At 47.9% G+C, this 14,770-nt stretch overlaps 1 protein-coding gene and 1 long non-coding RNA gene across 2 annotated transcripts in view; one reads left to right on the forward strand and one right to left on the reverse strand.

The window, feature by feature from the left end:
* CYGB (cytoglobin) overlaps nt 1-5,604 on the reverse strand; it is a 24,897-nt gene extending 19,293 nt beyond the window's left edge. Inside the window, exon 1 of the mRNA XM_077833840.1 lies at nt 5,462-5,604. Within this exon, the coding sequence (XP_077689966.1) occupies nt 5,462-5,604 (143 nt within the window). The remainder of the gene's footprint in view (nt 1-5,461) is intronic.
* The window catches only part of LOC144274761 (uncharacterized), a 24,667-nt gene continuing 15,251 nt past the window's right edge, over nt 5,355-14,770 (forward strand). Inside the window, exon 1 of the long non-coding RNA XR_013347951.1 lies at nt 5,355-5,662. This is a non-coding gene — a long non-coding RNA (uncharacterized LOC144274761). The remainder of the gene's footprint in view (nt 5,663-14,770) is intronic.

Raw genomic sequence — 14,770 nt, forward strand, 5'->3', positions numbered from 1 at the left:
GGAGGGTAGATTCACTAAAGATTGTGAGGTGCTCAGCTACTACGAGGGTGCAGACTAGCTGAGTACCAGATGTGATGTTAGGCACTGCACACGTGCACAGTAAGAGAGAGCCCCTGCTCTGAAGAACTTACAGTCTAAAGAGACAAGACACAATGAGTGGGAGGGGAAACTGAGACACGGGGGTGACTTGCTCATGGCCACACAGCAGGCCAGCGCAGAGCCACAAACACATGCCCAATCTCTTGAGTTGCCACTGACCCACTGTCTCGTACCAGGGTGCTCTGTTCCATTCTCTCCCAGTACCTGAACAAGCCTGTGTACCAGCCCCTGCACCAGGCGGTTATGATCCAGGGAAAGTTTCTTTCATTTAAAGACGAGTAGGGTTTATATCCTGAAGCATGAGGTTTTTGTTTAAGTCTGACCATTATAAAATACAGGGTACGGGCAGGAGATAGGAGCAGACAGCGTGTGCTGGAATCAAAGGGACATAGACCAAGGAGGAGAGAGAGGAGGGAACTGTTCCTTGAAACAGGGCTGGATTTAGTGGTGCCTTAGCTGCGGTTTTGGCCCCTCTCTTCCAGATCAGCAGGACTTTTGTGCAAATGCGGTGCTCCAGAAAATACCCTGGCTCCCAGGAACCTCGTTGTCTTTCAATGGGAAACTAACTCACCCACAATCTGCTACTGCATGGCAAAGGGGCAGCTGTCTGGTGGTGACTGATCAGAATGCCTGCACAGTGGCATGCACTGTGCATTTCCCTGTGGGCTGTTTGAGTCTGGTTGCTGATACAGCATGCAGTTTCACTGCACAATGCAGCTGTACATATTCCCATTGCCATGTGTTTGTGTATCTTGCCTCTGTTTGTATATGATACGTGCTTATCCTTGCTGGGTGATCTTGGATTTCCTGTCCTGTAGGCCCGCTCCTGCTCTTGTTGAAATCAGCAGCAAAGCTCCTATTGACTTCATTGGGCACAGGATCAGGCCCTATATTTATCAGTATTATTTATTTCCAGGGGTGCAACGTGCTAAGCTCTTTCCAAATGGAAAAAATAAGGCACCCTGCCCTGCCTGCCCTGGCCAGCTCACAATCTACAGGCAGAGAACTGAATGGAAAGGGCAGGGGGAAAGGGTACAACATATACACAGGCATGTCAAGAAATGCATAAATACATACAGATAAACTTTAAATAGGCTATGAAGATGATTCCTGAGTTACTCCTCAAACCTGACATTGACAGGCAACAAGTATAGTTGCTCATTTGTGCAGGTTTGCTCTGACTTAGTGGTTCGAGCTTGTGGTTAAGAGACCTGAGTCAGCCTATTTTCCTTACTTCTGCCACCAACTCGCTGGATGACCTTGTGCAAGTCACGTTGCGCCTCGGTTTCATGATGACACTACCCCTCCTTTGCAACTCCCTTTGAGACCTGCAGGTGAAAGGGGCTGTATCACTGCAAAGCATATGATGCCTACAGGGGAGGGTTTTCTATACCCCAGTGTATACCGGTGGATTGTGGTTGCGGGTGATGGGCAGACGTGATTGTTTTCCCAGGCACACATAGCTCTAAGTGTGTCTGCATGCGGTCAGCAAACCGAACGAGAAAGTGACCTTTGTAGTTGCTGAGCTGCTGCATCATTTATAAGAAAGTAAAAGCAGCGTGTGAGTCCGTCTCCTTTTCCCTTCCTGTGCCTCCCCACAGCCTCTGCTCATGACCTAGTTCTCCTGGAGGGAGCTGTTGCTGATGCCAGCTGTGAAATGTAAAGGCATGCAGGAGCCAGCTGGGCAAGAGCTGTTCTCACAGGTACTGACAATTCAAACCAGGGCTGTCGTGTTTCTGCACTGCCCGCATGTCCCCAGAGAGCTCTGGCATGAACTTGGGGAGGATGGTGGGGAGCTATGCAGAGTGAATCCATTCCCAGCAAAGGAGGGTTTACATGCAATTTCAGAGCTTCTTGATCGGTCCTCACTATTCAGAGACAAGCCTGTGCTCTGCCGTTCCCCTGTGACCGGGGCTGCCTCTCTTCCCGCTCACTACTTGGCATTCACGGGGTGAGTGGCTTATGGCTGTGCTTCAGCACCCCTCCCTCCATGGTCTCAGTGGCAGAGGAGCAGTGAGTCACCTGCAGCGTGTCATGTCAGGGTGACAATGTGAGCTGCTGCTTTTGCACCAGGGGAAAGGATGGGTCACTTGTCTACTGCCTCATCCTTTCCTAAATGCCTCTTGCCTTCGCCTCTGCCTGCAGGACTCCTGGAGAGAAAAGCAATGATCTCAGCTGGAGTTTAAGAACGTACGAGCTGCCGTACTGGGTCAGACCAATGGTCCGTCTAGCCCAGCAGCCCGTCTCTGGCAGTGGCCTGTACTTGGGTAAATCCCAGGTGCTAAGCGTTAGCTAACAAATTCTTCCATCTCCACAGGAGTCCTCACTCCTGCCAGGGACTGGCGCTGGTTTTGCGAGGTGGTGCTTTCCTCTTGGCACAATGACAGGGAAATCCGAGAATGCAGTGGTCTTTAGAAACCACCCTGGAACAGAAACCACCCCAAGCTTTGAGGAAGTTCAGCTCCAGGTTGGAACTTTGCAGCCAGGGCCCCTCTGCCAGCTGTTTTCACACCCTCTCCTGTTCCCGTTTCTGTCTGGTTTTCGGTCTGTTGTGTAACACCCCAGACCACACATGCCAGATGGCCACTGCTTTTCCTGCTGGAATTGCTGCATCTACTTGGGAAATAACTTTGTTTTAGCACCTCTACTCCAAGAGAGATGAGCTTGGCTCCCTGGTGCATGTCTGCTATTGGCTTCTCCTTGCACCATCTTCCACCATCCTGTTATGAAGGCTACAGCCCTTTCCTGCCCCCTCAACATGTACATGACACACATTGTGCACACATGCTGCCCAGCATCGATACCAGCCATTCACTGCTGTGTTCTGGCTCATCCCCATCCCATGCGTCACTTACACCCTCCCTGCAACCACCGATGGACCGGATCCGTTCTGTCTTCATGTGGTTCATATCAGACAGGAATCCAGGGTGTTTACCATGCTAAACTGTCCAGGATAGGCTGTCGGGTGCCACTTCTACCACTCGTCCACAGCTGCTCCCCTCCCCCGTACCAAAGAACTGACCCCCCCCATCCCGCATGCACACAACACCACCAGCAGTTTTCCTAGAGGCGGGGGCAGATGTCCAAGGAGACAGCCCTACATCAGGAACATGGCAAGAGCCTGCTTTCAGCAGAGATGTGCCCAAGCAATTGGGCTCAGATTACCCCAGCGCCATCTCTAACAATCAGAAAAGTGGCACTAAATATCCAGTCTGGATTCCCCCTGTGACTGGCACAGCTGGACGGGCTGCGCACTAGTGAGCAAGCAGGTGGCAGCTGCCAGTCATGTCGGGCACGAGCGTAGGCCAGCAGAGCACTCTTTTGGTGTTTCGTTGCACATTGGGAGGAAGAATGATCAGCCGCAGGGAGGCCCTAGGGAAATTCCCAGCAGCAGGTTTGAGGCCCCTCTTCGCAGATCAGATCATTGGCAATTCCACTTGCCCCTACTTGTGGCTCAGAAGACTAACAGAAAATGGACCTAACAGTATCCAGATCTCAGGTCCTGTTTGGATTTGCGTGGGGCCTAGTGTTTTGTGGGGCTGGTGCTTGGCCCATTTTAGAAAGGGGGAGGGAGAGGCAGCTGGATGATTTAGATCTGGAGGTGATCTTCCGCAAGGAGAGGGAACAGGAAAGGTTTGGTTTAGACTGACACTTGGAAATCCTGGAGTGAAATTCTGGCCCCATTGAAGTCAATGGCAAAACTCCAATTGACTTCAATGGAGCCAAGCTCTCTCCCCTGATGTTTACCTAAACTCGCTAAACCTCTTGAGTTTATGAACTCAGGCAGGAGATCTTCTGAGCAGTGACTAAACCTAAATATTTCCGTCACAAACCATGTCCAGCTCTACAAGTAGGGAGAGGTTCAGGGAGGGCTGTGGGATGGGGCCGTCTTTGTATTTTATCCAAACCGGTTCCCCGCACAGGAATGCTGTGAGGAAATCCTGTAGTAATTCCTATAAGTCAGACAAGAGGAAAGCCAAGAAGGGTCATCTGCACATCTGAGGCAGTTTCTGCTACCTCTGCCGCTCCCCCAAACTTAAAGGAAACGTTGTAATTCTTACTAGTGAGAAATGCACCAATCCAAGTGTTTCTCATAACACAGATCAGTCCCAAGACCACAACCTGCTAATCTCAAGGAACAACATTTGCAGCCAGATTTCAAGCACCCCAGCTTTCTCCGTCTGGGGTTTCATCCTGGACCATTGTAAGGGAAGGAGGGCGTTGGCCAAATATGCATCTGGATTCAGCTTTCTCTCAGCAATCATGGGGGGTTGGAGCTGGAGGCTGAAGTTCAGGTCCATCCTTAAATCAAACATTTTTGCTCAAATCAAGTGGCAACTGGTCATTGCTTCTATCTGCAGGGGGTTAGTCTACTCTAGATGACCTTCAGCCCCATCTAACCCTATGATTCTACAGCCCCAGCTTCCCCTCCCCAGCTCCTTCTACTGTTCTTCCGCACGCTCCTTTACACCTAAGGCCTGATTCCCATCCCACCTACACCAGAGGTGCACTTGGGTAACTCCACTGACTTCAGCAGCGCTATTCCTGATTTACACTGGTGTGAGCGAGATGAGACTCGGTCCCGGAGTCTGTGCTGCTCATCCGGGCGTACCCAGGGGGTTCAGAAGCACAAAACAAGATAAACATTCAATAACAGTTCAAGTTTCTTCGAAAGAAAACAAGTCCTTCTACTTTAGAATGAGAAACCCAGGTAGCAACCTGCCCCTTTCTTACCCCTGGACAGACACGCATCATTCCTTTTACCTGAAGGTCTGTGCAACACACAGTATGGTGCTGTAAGGTAGTTTCCGTATCCTAATCCCAATGCAATAATGCCTCATTCCTCCAATGCTCATTAGCTATTGCCACATGCCCCCCTCCTGCCTCCTTATGACCTTCGTACCAGCCTTAGCAGGCAACTTCAGCATTATCCTTTATACTGACACTGTCGTCCGACAAACAGATGGTGCTGTCAGAGACAGATCTGTTTTGGTTTCATCCTGGCTTGTAAGTTGCATTATTTCACCCAGGAACCTAGTACATATAATTCCATCAGCAGGGATGTGAGTAGAAACCACTGAGCAGAAAACTGTGTACAGCTATTTCCTCCTTCTACACCCTCCCCACCCCCACCAACACTGCACACAGGGTATAAGGTGACCTTTCCAACTGAAATACCGATTCCCACAAACTACATTATAAGGCTCCCCCCCCAATATGTTGAAATCAGAGAAGTGCTGCGAAATTGTCCATGATCAGAGCCAATAGGGACTGAGAATGGTTCCTGTCTATTTGTCACTCATTTCATTTCATTTTCTTTCTTTTTCTTTTTTTTTTGTTTGTTTCTTTTCTTTTAAAATACCTGATCAGTATGGAGACCCCAACATCCTCGCAGTTCGTGTACACTCTGCTCCAGGTCTCTTGAATCACCTTTCTCTCGGCATCTGACAGCTCTTCGCTCCTTTCCCATCTCTCAATCTCCATTTCTCCCTGGACTTTCTCCATGAAAAACAGCCGGCACAATCCTCCAGGAAGCCAGGAGGAGATAAAGAGAGATGTGTGGGTATGTGTATCCTCTGAGAAAAGAAAAAGGTGTTTGTTTGGTGGTGGTGTGGATGATATTGTCTCTGTCTATATCTGTGTGTCTATATATATATGTGTGTGTGTGTGTGTGTGTGTGATTAAAAATATATCCAAGAGGTATAATGCATGTGATTAGATTTCAAATCTTCTAGTGCTGTCCATAGCTGTAGTTTGCTTCAGCTCAGTGTGTGCATGTGTGACTCTGACTCTGATGGGAAACTGACTAAAAGTAAAATATTCAAAGGCATTGCAAGACCAGCCTCTTTACCAATGTGTGAACGTGAGCTCACTTTCTCTCCCTCTCTCTCCTCCTCTCTCTCTCTCTCGCTCCTTGAACAGGGAGAGATGAAAAAGAGGTTCTGTGGAACATCAGGATCGTCTGCTTAGGGGATTTTATGACTACAGGTCTTTTTTCAGCCCTTGTAAACAACTCTGAGGAAATGCAGCATCCAAAGTGAGCAGTTAAACTTATCCCAACAGCTGGCTTAGCCTTTTCTCTTTCTTCTCTCTCTTGCGTTACCTAATGGTGCAGGAGATTGTGTTTTGAAGGGAAAATCCCTGCTTGCTTCTGATTTCTACTCTGTGTGTTTGAGGCCGCGGGTGGAAGGCAAAGGAGAGAAATACCTGTTAAATCAAAGTTTAACTTCAACATGAGCTAAATTATTTTCTGTCCCAAGGGGATATTTTTAATGATAAGATTTTGCTTTGTCTTCCTTTCTCCAAACACAGTGGTAGAGGAAGGTGGGCTTAGGGCACGCTGGGAGAAAGTGTATTGGTGTATTATTATTAATTAGTGTTAATAATTTTGTAATGAAGATTGCATTGTTCAGATATTCCCACCCCACCTCTCGGGTAGGGAAGGAGACTGAATTAGAAGAGAAGAGAAATACTTGTGTTGTGGGTTTGGGTTTTTTTTTAACCAAATGACATTTCAAACTAATTGAAAATCAGGAATATTGTACCTGCAGCACAGACATTTGCATAGATAGAGAGAAAATCCTACAGGGACGTGTAATAATAGACAATACCCAGATGGGGATCGGAGACAGAGAAATAGACAGACTGAAAAAGTGTGTAAACATATCAGTCTCTCTCTCTCTTCTCCTTCATCTGTTTGCCTGTCTGTGTGTTCTCTTGCAGGGAGAGAGATTGATCAGACAGACTGACGGACAGGCCAATGCTATAGAGGGAGAGGCAGATGCAGCAAGCAGGCAGATAGACAGACCGAACCAGTATGAAAGACAGGCCCACCGGTGCTACATGAGGATAGCCACACAGTGCGGTCTGATTTGTTTTCTGAAGCCAGGTCCATGCTGAGCACAGCGGGCTGCTGGAGCACACGTGCACCACAAAGCAGAGAGCGTGTATCATGTGCCTGTAACGCAGCTGTGCACAGGGGACATTGCTGGAGCAAGCATGTACCCGTGGAGTGCACTCTGGGAGTTGCTATCACCTACATAACTTAGGAGCGAAGAGCAGAACCTGGGCTAGCAGTTAGCACTCCAGCCTGAATCCAGAGTGAAGTGTGCGGTGCTATCTGTTGATCCCCATTGGATCTGAGTACCTGACAATCTTCACTGCATCCCTCTGAGGGAGGAAAGTGCTATTATCCCCATTCTAAAGGCAGGGGACTGGGCACAGAGACCAAGTGGCTCATGCAAGGTCACACACAGGAAGTCTGGGGTAGCACTGGAAATAGAACTCATGGCTAGGGACTCCTAGACTAGCACTCTCACTACTGGCCCATCCTCCAGAGCAGCAGATGCCCTCTAAAGCAATTTGCCTTGGCTGTACTATGGTGCTTTGTTGTCACTGTATGTCTTTCTTTCCCCCTTTGTTGCACTGGCAGTTCCCTGTTGCTTCCAGTGGGGTTTCATGTTCTTCCTTTTCTCTTTTGGGTCCTGATTTCTGTCTCTGTTGCTGACCCCTGCCCCTCCCGCCAGGGCTTTTCTGATCAGCAACAGGGAGAAGAGTGCAGGGGACTGGACTAGATGACCTCTCGAGGTCCCTTCCAGTTCTATGATTTTATGCTTCTATAAGATAGAAGAATGGGTGTGGTGGAGCAACTTTTCCCCCATTTTGGTGAGACAAAGTGTTTTCTTTCGCCAATCAGAAGGAGACTATAGGGGCATTTTATTTGCCCAGGAAGAGAGACTCCCGACTGCACATGATCTATATTGCCAACCCAAAAAAATTAAAAAATCAGGCCGGCCTCCAAAAATCACGAGATTGGCTTTAAAATAACGAGATTTCTAAAAAGAAAGGCGTAAACTGTGGTGGGGTTGATTTGCCTTCTGGTTTTTGAGCTTTTGGGGTTTGCATTTTCAAGCTTTGCTCCACAGCTACGAGGGCTAGAAACGTACTTTTCTTTTTTCTTCCCCCCGCCCCCCTTTCTGGGAATCTGAGATTTTCACAAAATCACAAGACTCTGGGAGCTGGGGCCTTAACCAAAATGAATCATGACAAAATCATGAGTTGGCAACACTGCATAAAAAGGCTTCAGAATTCAGTAAATTCATAATTTCAGTAATTACATCTTCCCATTGAAAATATAGGAAATCATGACCGAATCAATTTCCAAATTAGAGAGAGAAATAAACATTAGGGCAACCTTCAACTTATTGAAAAATGAGAAATTGCACTTACTGAAAATATGAAAGTGCATGCAAATAATCTAGGATGAATGTATAGTCTATTTCACTGTTTCCGAAGTATAGTCAGTTACATTGTTGCCAACTTTTGATTTGATCATAAATCTGGCAATATTGGCTGTTTTACTTAAAGCCCCAGCTTCTGGAGGCAAGGATGTGAGAATCTTACCTTTCATTAAAAAAAAAAAAAGTGTCTAGCCCCGTTGGTTGAGAGAAAAGCTTAACAATGAGACCTGACAGCATTCAAAGGCTCAAAAATATTTTTAAGGTCCCATGATTTTTAAGCCAATCTCACTATTAGTATTAATTTATTCATTTGTATTACTGTGGAGCAGGACTCCTCCATTGTACTAGGCGTTGTATAAACACAGAACAAAAAGACAGATCCCTGCCCTTAAGAATTTACAATCTAAATCCCATTATTTGGGGGAATCCGACTTGTTTTTTGAGCATTTGGGGTTGGCAATACTGCAGTAACCACTTTTCAATGAGCAAATCTCTCACACAGCAACAGGACAGAGGACACATTTTTAAAAACAAGAGCATGTGATTGTAACACTGTAATAAGGATGGGACACACAGATGGGCTGGTAAGGGCCTGAACTTTATTGCCTGGCCCTGGTCACATGACATGAGTCAGGGGGACAACATGTTGTACCTCTTGCCACATGGCAGTGGTCATTTTCCATGGTTTCCATTGGCTACTGTTACAACAACAGGCGGGGCACTCCGGGCAGGTACAGGGCACTCCTGGCAGGTTCAGTACATGAATCACTTTTAATTCATTTTAAAAAATTGAGTTCAAAATGACACTGTCTCTTTAAAATCCTGGACCTTGGTCATGCTACCATCCAATCAGCATTTTCATTTAATTGTCACGTGTCATTGCAATATTGTTTTGCAAGGTAGGTAAAGTTAGTATTGTGTGTGAAATATACGTACAGCACGGTACAGTACTTTCAGGGCCTTATTCGACCCCTTATGAGCCCAATCCAGCTCCCAGTGTAGCCAATGGGAGTCTTTCAATTCACTTCATTAGGAGTTAGATCAGCTCACGTGGTATCATATATATATATATATATATATATATATTTGCAAAGTAGGTACCAAATGAGGGGAAGGGTGGTTCACCAGTTAGCATGCTAGCTGGAGACCTGGCTTCAGTTCCTGTCTCTGCCATTGACTCTCTGTGTGACCTTGGGAGAGTCACTTGGCTGCTCTGTGCCTCAGTTTCCCATCTGCAAAATGGGGAGAAGAGCACTGCCCTCCCTGATAGGGCTGCAGAGAGGATCAATACACTACAGATTGTGAGATGCTCTGAAACTGCGGTGAAGGGGGCTAAATAAAAGTACCTTAGATAGGCAGAGATGCTATTGAATGTGTGGGGCTCTGCCTACATTAGTGAAAAAGGTGTGTTTGGATAGCTAATGCCTGACAGGTCTATTTATTCATATAATTCCCTTCCTATTATTTAGTATTTATATGATGGTAGGACCCAGAGGCCCCCAGCAGGATTGGATCCCTTTGTGTTAGGTGCTGTACAAACCATGAAGTTCCTCGGTGGCCTCATATTTATCGTTATGGATTGTTGCTGTGCCTAGCACTGTACGAAACACAAGATACACAGTCTCTGCCTGAAGGGCCTACGGTCTAAACCGGGCAGAGTAGACAGCTCACGACAGGAAGCCCAGAGGAGGGAATGGCCAGTCATCTGTGGACTCTTTTCTTGTGGGCATTGTAGGAGAAGTGAGTGAGAGAGTGGTGACGTGGTGGGCTGGACTAGGGAAAGGGCTCTTTGGGGTGGGAAAAGGGCAGCCTGGAGAAAGACATGAGAATGACCTGGAATGAAACAAACAGGTGAGGCCTCCAGGCTGGCACCACTGGCAGAGCAAAGAAAGTTGGAGGTGATCTGATGGCAGGCGAGGCCAGAGGTGGGCCAGTCGGATGGAAGAGTTGTTCCAAATATGTGTGCTTGTATTTGTGTGAGGGTTTGAAACTACTTGTGGGGGAGGGGTCCCCTCTGTTTTCTTTGCAGGCATTTCACTTCCCTTCTTTGCTTTTCCTTGTTCCATTTATGTTTGGTCACTTTCCCTCCTGCATCATTTATCTTCCTATTTGCCTTGTCTCATTCACTCTCTCCTCTGAATTTTTTAGGCAGGCCCAGTCTCTCTCTCTCTCTCTCTGTCCGCCCGTGCCATTCTCCATTTCAGTTACTCTAGTCCCCTCTCCTCGGCAGCCCCTCTTTTCTGCCTCTCTGCTCGGTCTCCCATCTTCACATCCTGCCCCCCCCTGAACCAGAGCATGCTCTGCCAGCCGTTCCACCACAGCTGCCTCTGTAGTGTCCTGGAAATGACAGGATGCTGACCTGCCACCAGTCAGAGAGCCAAGAGAGCAGAGTCTTGTCAGTTTCAAGCTGCTTTGGAGGCAGACAGTGCTGGCTCCTTGCTTAGTTTCAGCACAGCCCTACAAGATCAAGTGCTTGCTAGGACATCCTTCATGTTCCCCGCCGCAGGAGGTGCTGAAGTGATGCTACCATGCATTGTCCATTGCTCCTCCCCAGCCCATGTTCCCTTTCCAATTCCCCAGCTTTAATGTTCTAGCCTCTCTCCCTTCCCTTTTCTGCCCCAGTTCCATTGCCTCTTCCACTGCCTTTGCTCTCCTGTGTTGCCTCTCCTGTTCCATGGATATGCTGGGAGAGATGTGACATTTACTCAGCTCCTGGTCTCAGAGGGGGAAGGAAGCTCAAACCAAGACCTCCTCCAACTCCCAAAAGCTTTGAGTCTGCCCATTAGATATTCCTGTGCATTGCTGCCCAGTTTGATTTAACTCTAGTTCTCAGTTTAACCTTCTAGTTTAACCTTTAATTCTAGTTCTCAGGATGAAGCACTTCTTTTGTGGATGCTGCAGTCCTGACTTTGAGTGCTGTCAAGGTTCCTTCCCCACTCTGAACTCTAGGGTACAGATGTAGGGACCTGCATGAAAAACCCCCTAAGCTTATTTTTACCAGCTTAGGTTAAAACTTCCCTAAGGTACAAACTATTTTACCTTTTCTCCCTGGACTTTATTGCTGCCACCGCCAAGTGTCTAACAAATATAACCGGGAAAGAGCCCACTTGGAAACGTCCTTCCCCCCAAAATCCCCCCAAGCCCTACACCCCCTTTCCTGGGGAAGGCTTGATAAAAATCCTCACCAATTTGCATAGGTGAACACAGACCCAAACCCTTGGATCTTAAGAACAATGAAAAGCAATCAGGTTCTTAAAAGAAGAATTTTAATTGAAGAGAAAGTAAAAGAATCACCTCTGTAAAATCAGGATGGTAAATACACCTTAGAGGGTAATCAGATTCAAAACATAGAGAATCCCTCTAGGCGAAACCTTAAGTCACAAAAAGACACAAAAACAGGAATATACATTCCATTCAGCACAGCTTATTTTATCAGCCATTTAAACAAACCAGAATCTAACACATATCTAACTAGATTGCTTATTAACCCTTTACAGGAGTTCTGACCCTGCATTCCTGCTCTGGTCCTGGCAAAAGCAACACACAGACAGACAGAACCCTTTGTTTCCCACCCCCTCCAGCTTTGAAAGTATCTTGTCTCCTCATTGGTCATTTTGGTCAGGTGCCAGCGAGGTTATCTTAGCTTCTTAACCCTTTACAGGTGAAAGGGTTTTTCCTCTGGCCAGGAGGGATTTAAAGGTGTTTACCCTTCCCTTTATATTTATGACAAGTGCCAGCCCTTGCTTTTCCCTTGTAACTTCTTGCAACTGGCTGTCATGTCTCAGGTCCGTGAATGGAGGTGTAGGGCCATTCTCCTGACTCACCCTGACAGCCAGAACAGGGGAGTCTCATTAGTTCCATTAAAGGTAGAGAGTCTCTTTGATGTGACAGAGAATTCAAGGGGTGGGGGACAACTGGTCGTGCAGGGAGAAATCCTACCAGCCCTCTCCGGAAAGAGTTTTGGGGCTCGTGTCTGTATGTACAGCCCTGTCTTAGGCCTGTGTTACTGTAATTAAGAATCAAGGCAATCCCCAGGAAAGGGGGTGTGTGTTTGAGGACTCTCCACTGTGTGCATGGTGTGTTCGGCATGCTGTGTGAATGCAACCCCATATCGGAATCAGCGTGCCTGAAGAGTGTTTTGGGAAGAGGGGGCACCCTTTTGTGTGTACAGGGGTAGGCTTTCTAATCCCAGGGCCCATCTCGGTCCTGCTGCCCACCCTAGACAGTGCTTGTATTCTCTGGAGGGAAAAAATGCTGCTCAGTGTCGCTGCTCTTTTTGCTCTGGGATCTTTCAGCTTGTCTCCTCTAACGCTGCTGAGGCTAAGCCCTCTGGCTGCTAGAACGGATTGCACGCATTATCCATGGTGCTGTGTAGTGCAATTTCTCTCTCTCTTGAATATAACCCTGCTGTTGATTGGGAAGGCCTGGGGTGAAAAGAAATTAACAAGACTTTAGGAAATGAGAGAGGCTTTAAGGAGCTCTCACCACAGCCAGGCACCCTGCGAGGGAGAGATTTTGCCTAAAGCCCATTTAAATGCTGTGGACTCATTGTAGGTTTCTTTCCTCCGTCATTACTGAGCACCAAGAGATTTGTGTGTAAACTGTAGCTTAAGTTGTGCCCTCGCTTACACTGAGCTCTGTGGGGATTCGAGGGTATAACCAAAGGCAGAATGTGCCTATGTGTATGTGTGTTGTCTCTGACACCGCAGCACAAGCTTGAGCTTCAAAGAAAAGGTTAAAGCAACATGCAAAAGCCAATGCAAGCCCTGCAGAGCCTGCCAAATGCTGTGACATTAGCTGCTTCGCTCTCCCTTTCTTTGCAGAGATAACCTCGCTCTGCTGCAGCACTCTGGTATCTTTCTGTGCTGGCTTCCTCCTCTGCTCATGCCCACCCTAGTTTGCTCTTCCTGCAGCTTCCTAGCTGCTGGGCCAGCTCTGCAGAGCCCTGTGTGTGCTACACCTGTGGAGCAGGGAGCAGAACCCTCATCAGAGGTTGTCCTGCAGGAGGCAGCCCTGCCCCAGGGAGCAGCATGAAGAGTACGGGAGAGCGTGGAACATACACAGGTTATGCTGTGGCTTTGACGGGCTCCTCAGCCTGGCTAAGAAATAGGTGCCAGGTGGGTATAAATGTGGAAGGAGGCCCAGAAATCCTTCTCCATCCCAGCCCACCGAACCACCCTCCTCAGCTCCTTGAGGTCCCACCTGAAGACTTGCTCCTTCTGTGAGGCCCGCAAAAAGTTAAACATTTTAACTGGAAACAAACATCCTACTCACCCCCGTCCTGGGGGCTTCCCAGAGCATCCTACTTCTGTCTCTGTCTTGGGTAGCAAACAGGGCCTATCTGGTGCAGAGCTGAGCACGCTGCTTGCCTAGCAATTAGAAGAACTCCTTTCTGGGTGTGATTAGTGCAGGAGGGTGGGGAAATCACACACACACACCGCCATCAGAGAGAAGCTCGAAGCCTTCAGGTATCTGAATCCGTTCAACAACTGCGGGGGAGGGTTACCTTCTTCTGAGGCATGTGGGTGCAGGTCACTTGCCAGGATTATCTGGGTCACTTAATCATTTCCCAGCCATTGCTCAGGATGTCAGTGCACCTCTCTCCTTCCCGTTCTCTGCATTTGGCCTCCTGTGGGCTGTAATACTGGGGTCTTGTTTTGGTTGCTGGGTATAGTGGGCAAGTGCTCGCTGGTGGTGGGTGGCCTGGGATTTGCAGGAGGTCGGATGAGATGATGTGACACTCCCTTCTGGCCTTGAACTCCAGGACTCTATGTTGCTATAGCCCCAGGAGTGTGAGAGCCTTGTGGTGGTGATGAAGGGGCCACAAGGAGGAGTGGCTGACATGGAGTGTGACGGGATCCCAACTAATTTATTCAGCCGTCCGACTAGGTAATTTAGATACTAAATACAGAGTTTGCCAACACAGGCCAACTTCATATGGGCTCCCCCATTCCTGGGGGCAGGGGAGTCCCATCCCCCACAACTGCCTGCACATGAAAGAGCCTGGCACAACAGAAGAGCCAGAAGGGCAAGAACTTTAGGGCTTGTCTACATGACATGGCAGCCCTGGTTTAACCTAAGGGATGAATTTAAACTGATGTAATTAGAGGAGTACAAATCTCTGGGTGAACATTCTTACTGTGGTTTAAACCAGGCCTTTTGAAATCTGACTATAGTCAATTGGGAACAGGTTTAAACAAAAGCCTCTGTTAAACTGAAATAGAAATGTCCACCCAGAGGTTTGCACCAGTTTAACTAAACTGCTTTAAAAACCAATGTGACTTTCCCATGTAGACAAGGCTTGTGGCGCTGTTGGATCAACTGGGGCAGGAAATTCCAGAGCCAGCGCCCCTCCAGTGAGAACACTCAGCTCCCAGGCCCAGATGTTTAAGTCAAGTGCCATTAGTAAGAGTGACCAGCCTTTCCCGCAG

The sequence above is a fragment of the Eretmochelys imbricata genome, chromosome 14, assembly GCF_965152235.1.
Source record: "Eretmochelys imbricata isolate rEreImb1 chromosome 14, rEreImb1.hap1, whole genome shotgun sequence".
Taxonomy (NCBI): Eukaryota; Metazoa; Chordata; order Testudines; family Cheloniidae; genus Eretmochelys; species Eretmochelys imbricata.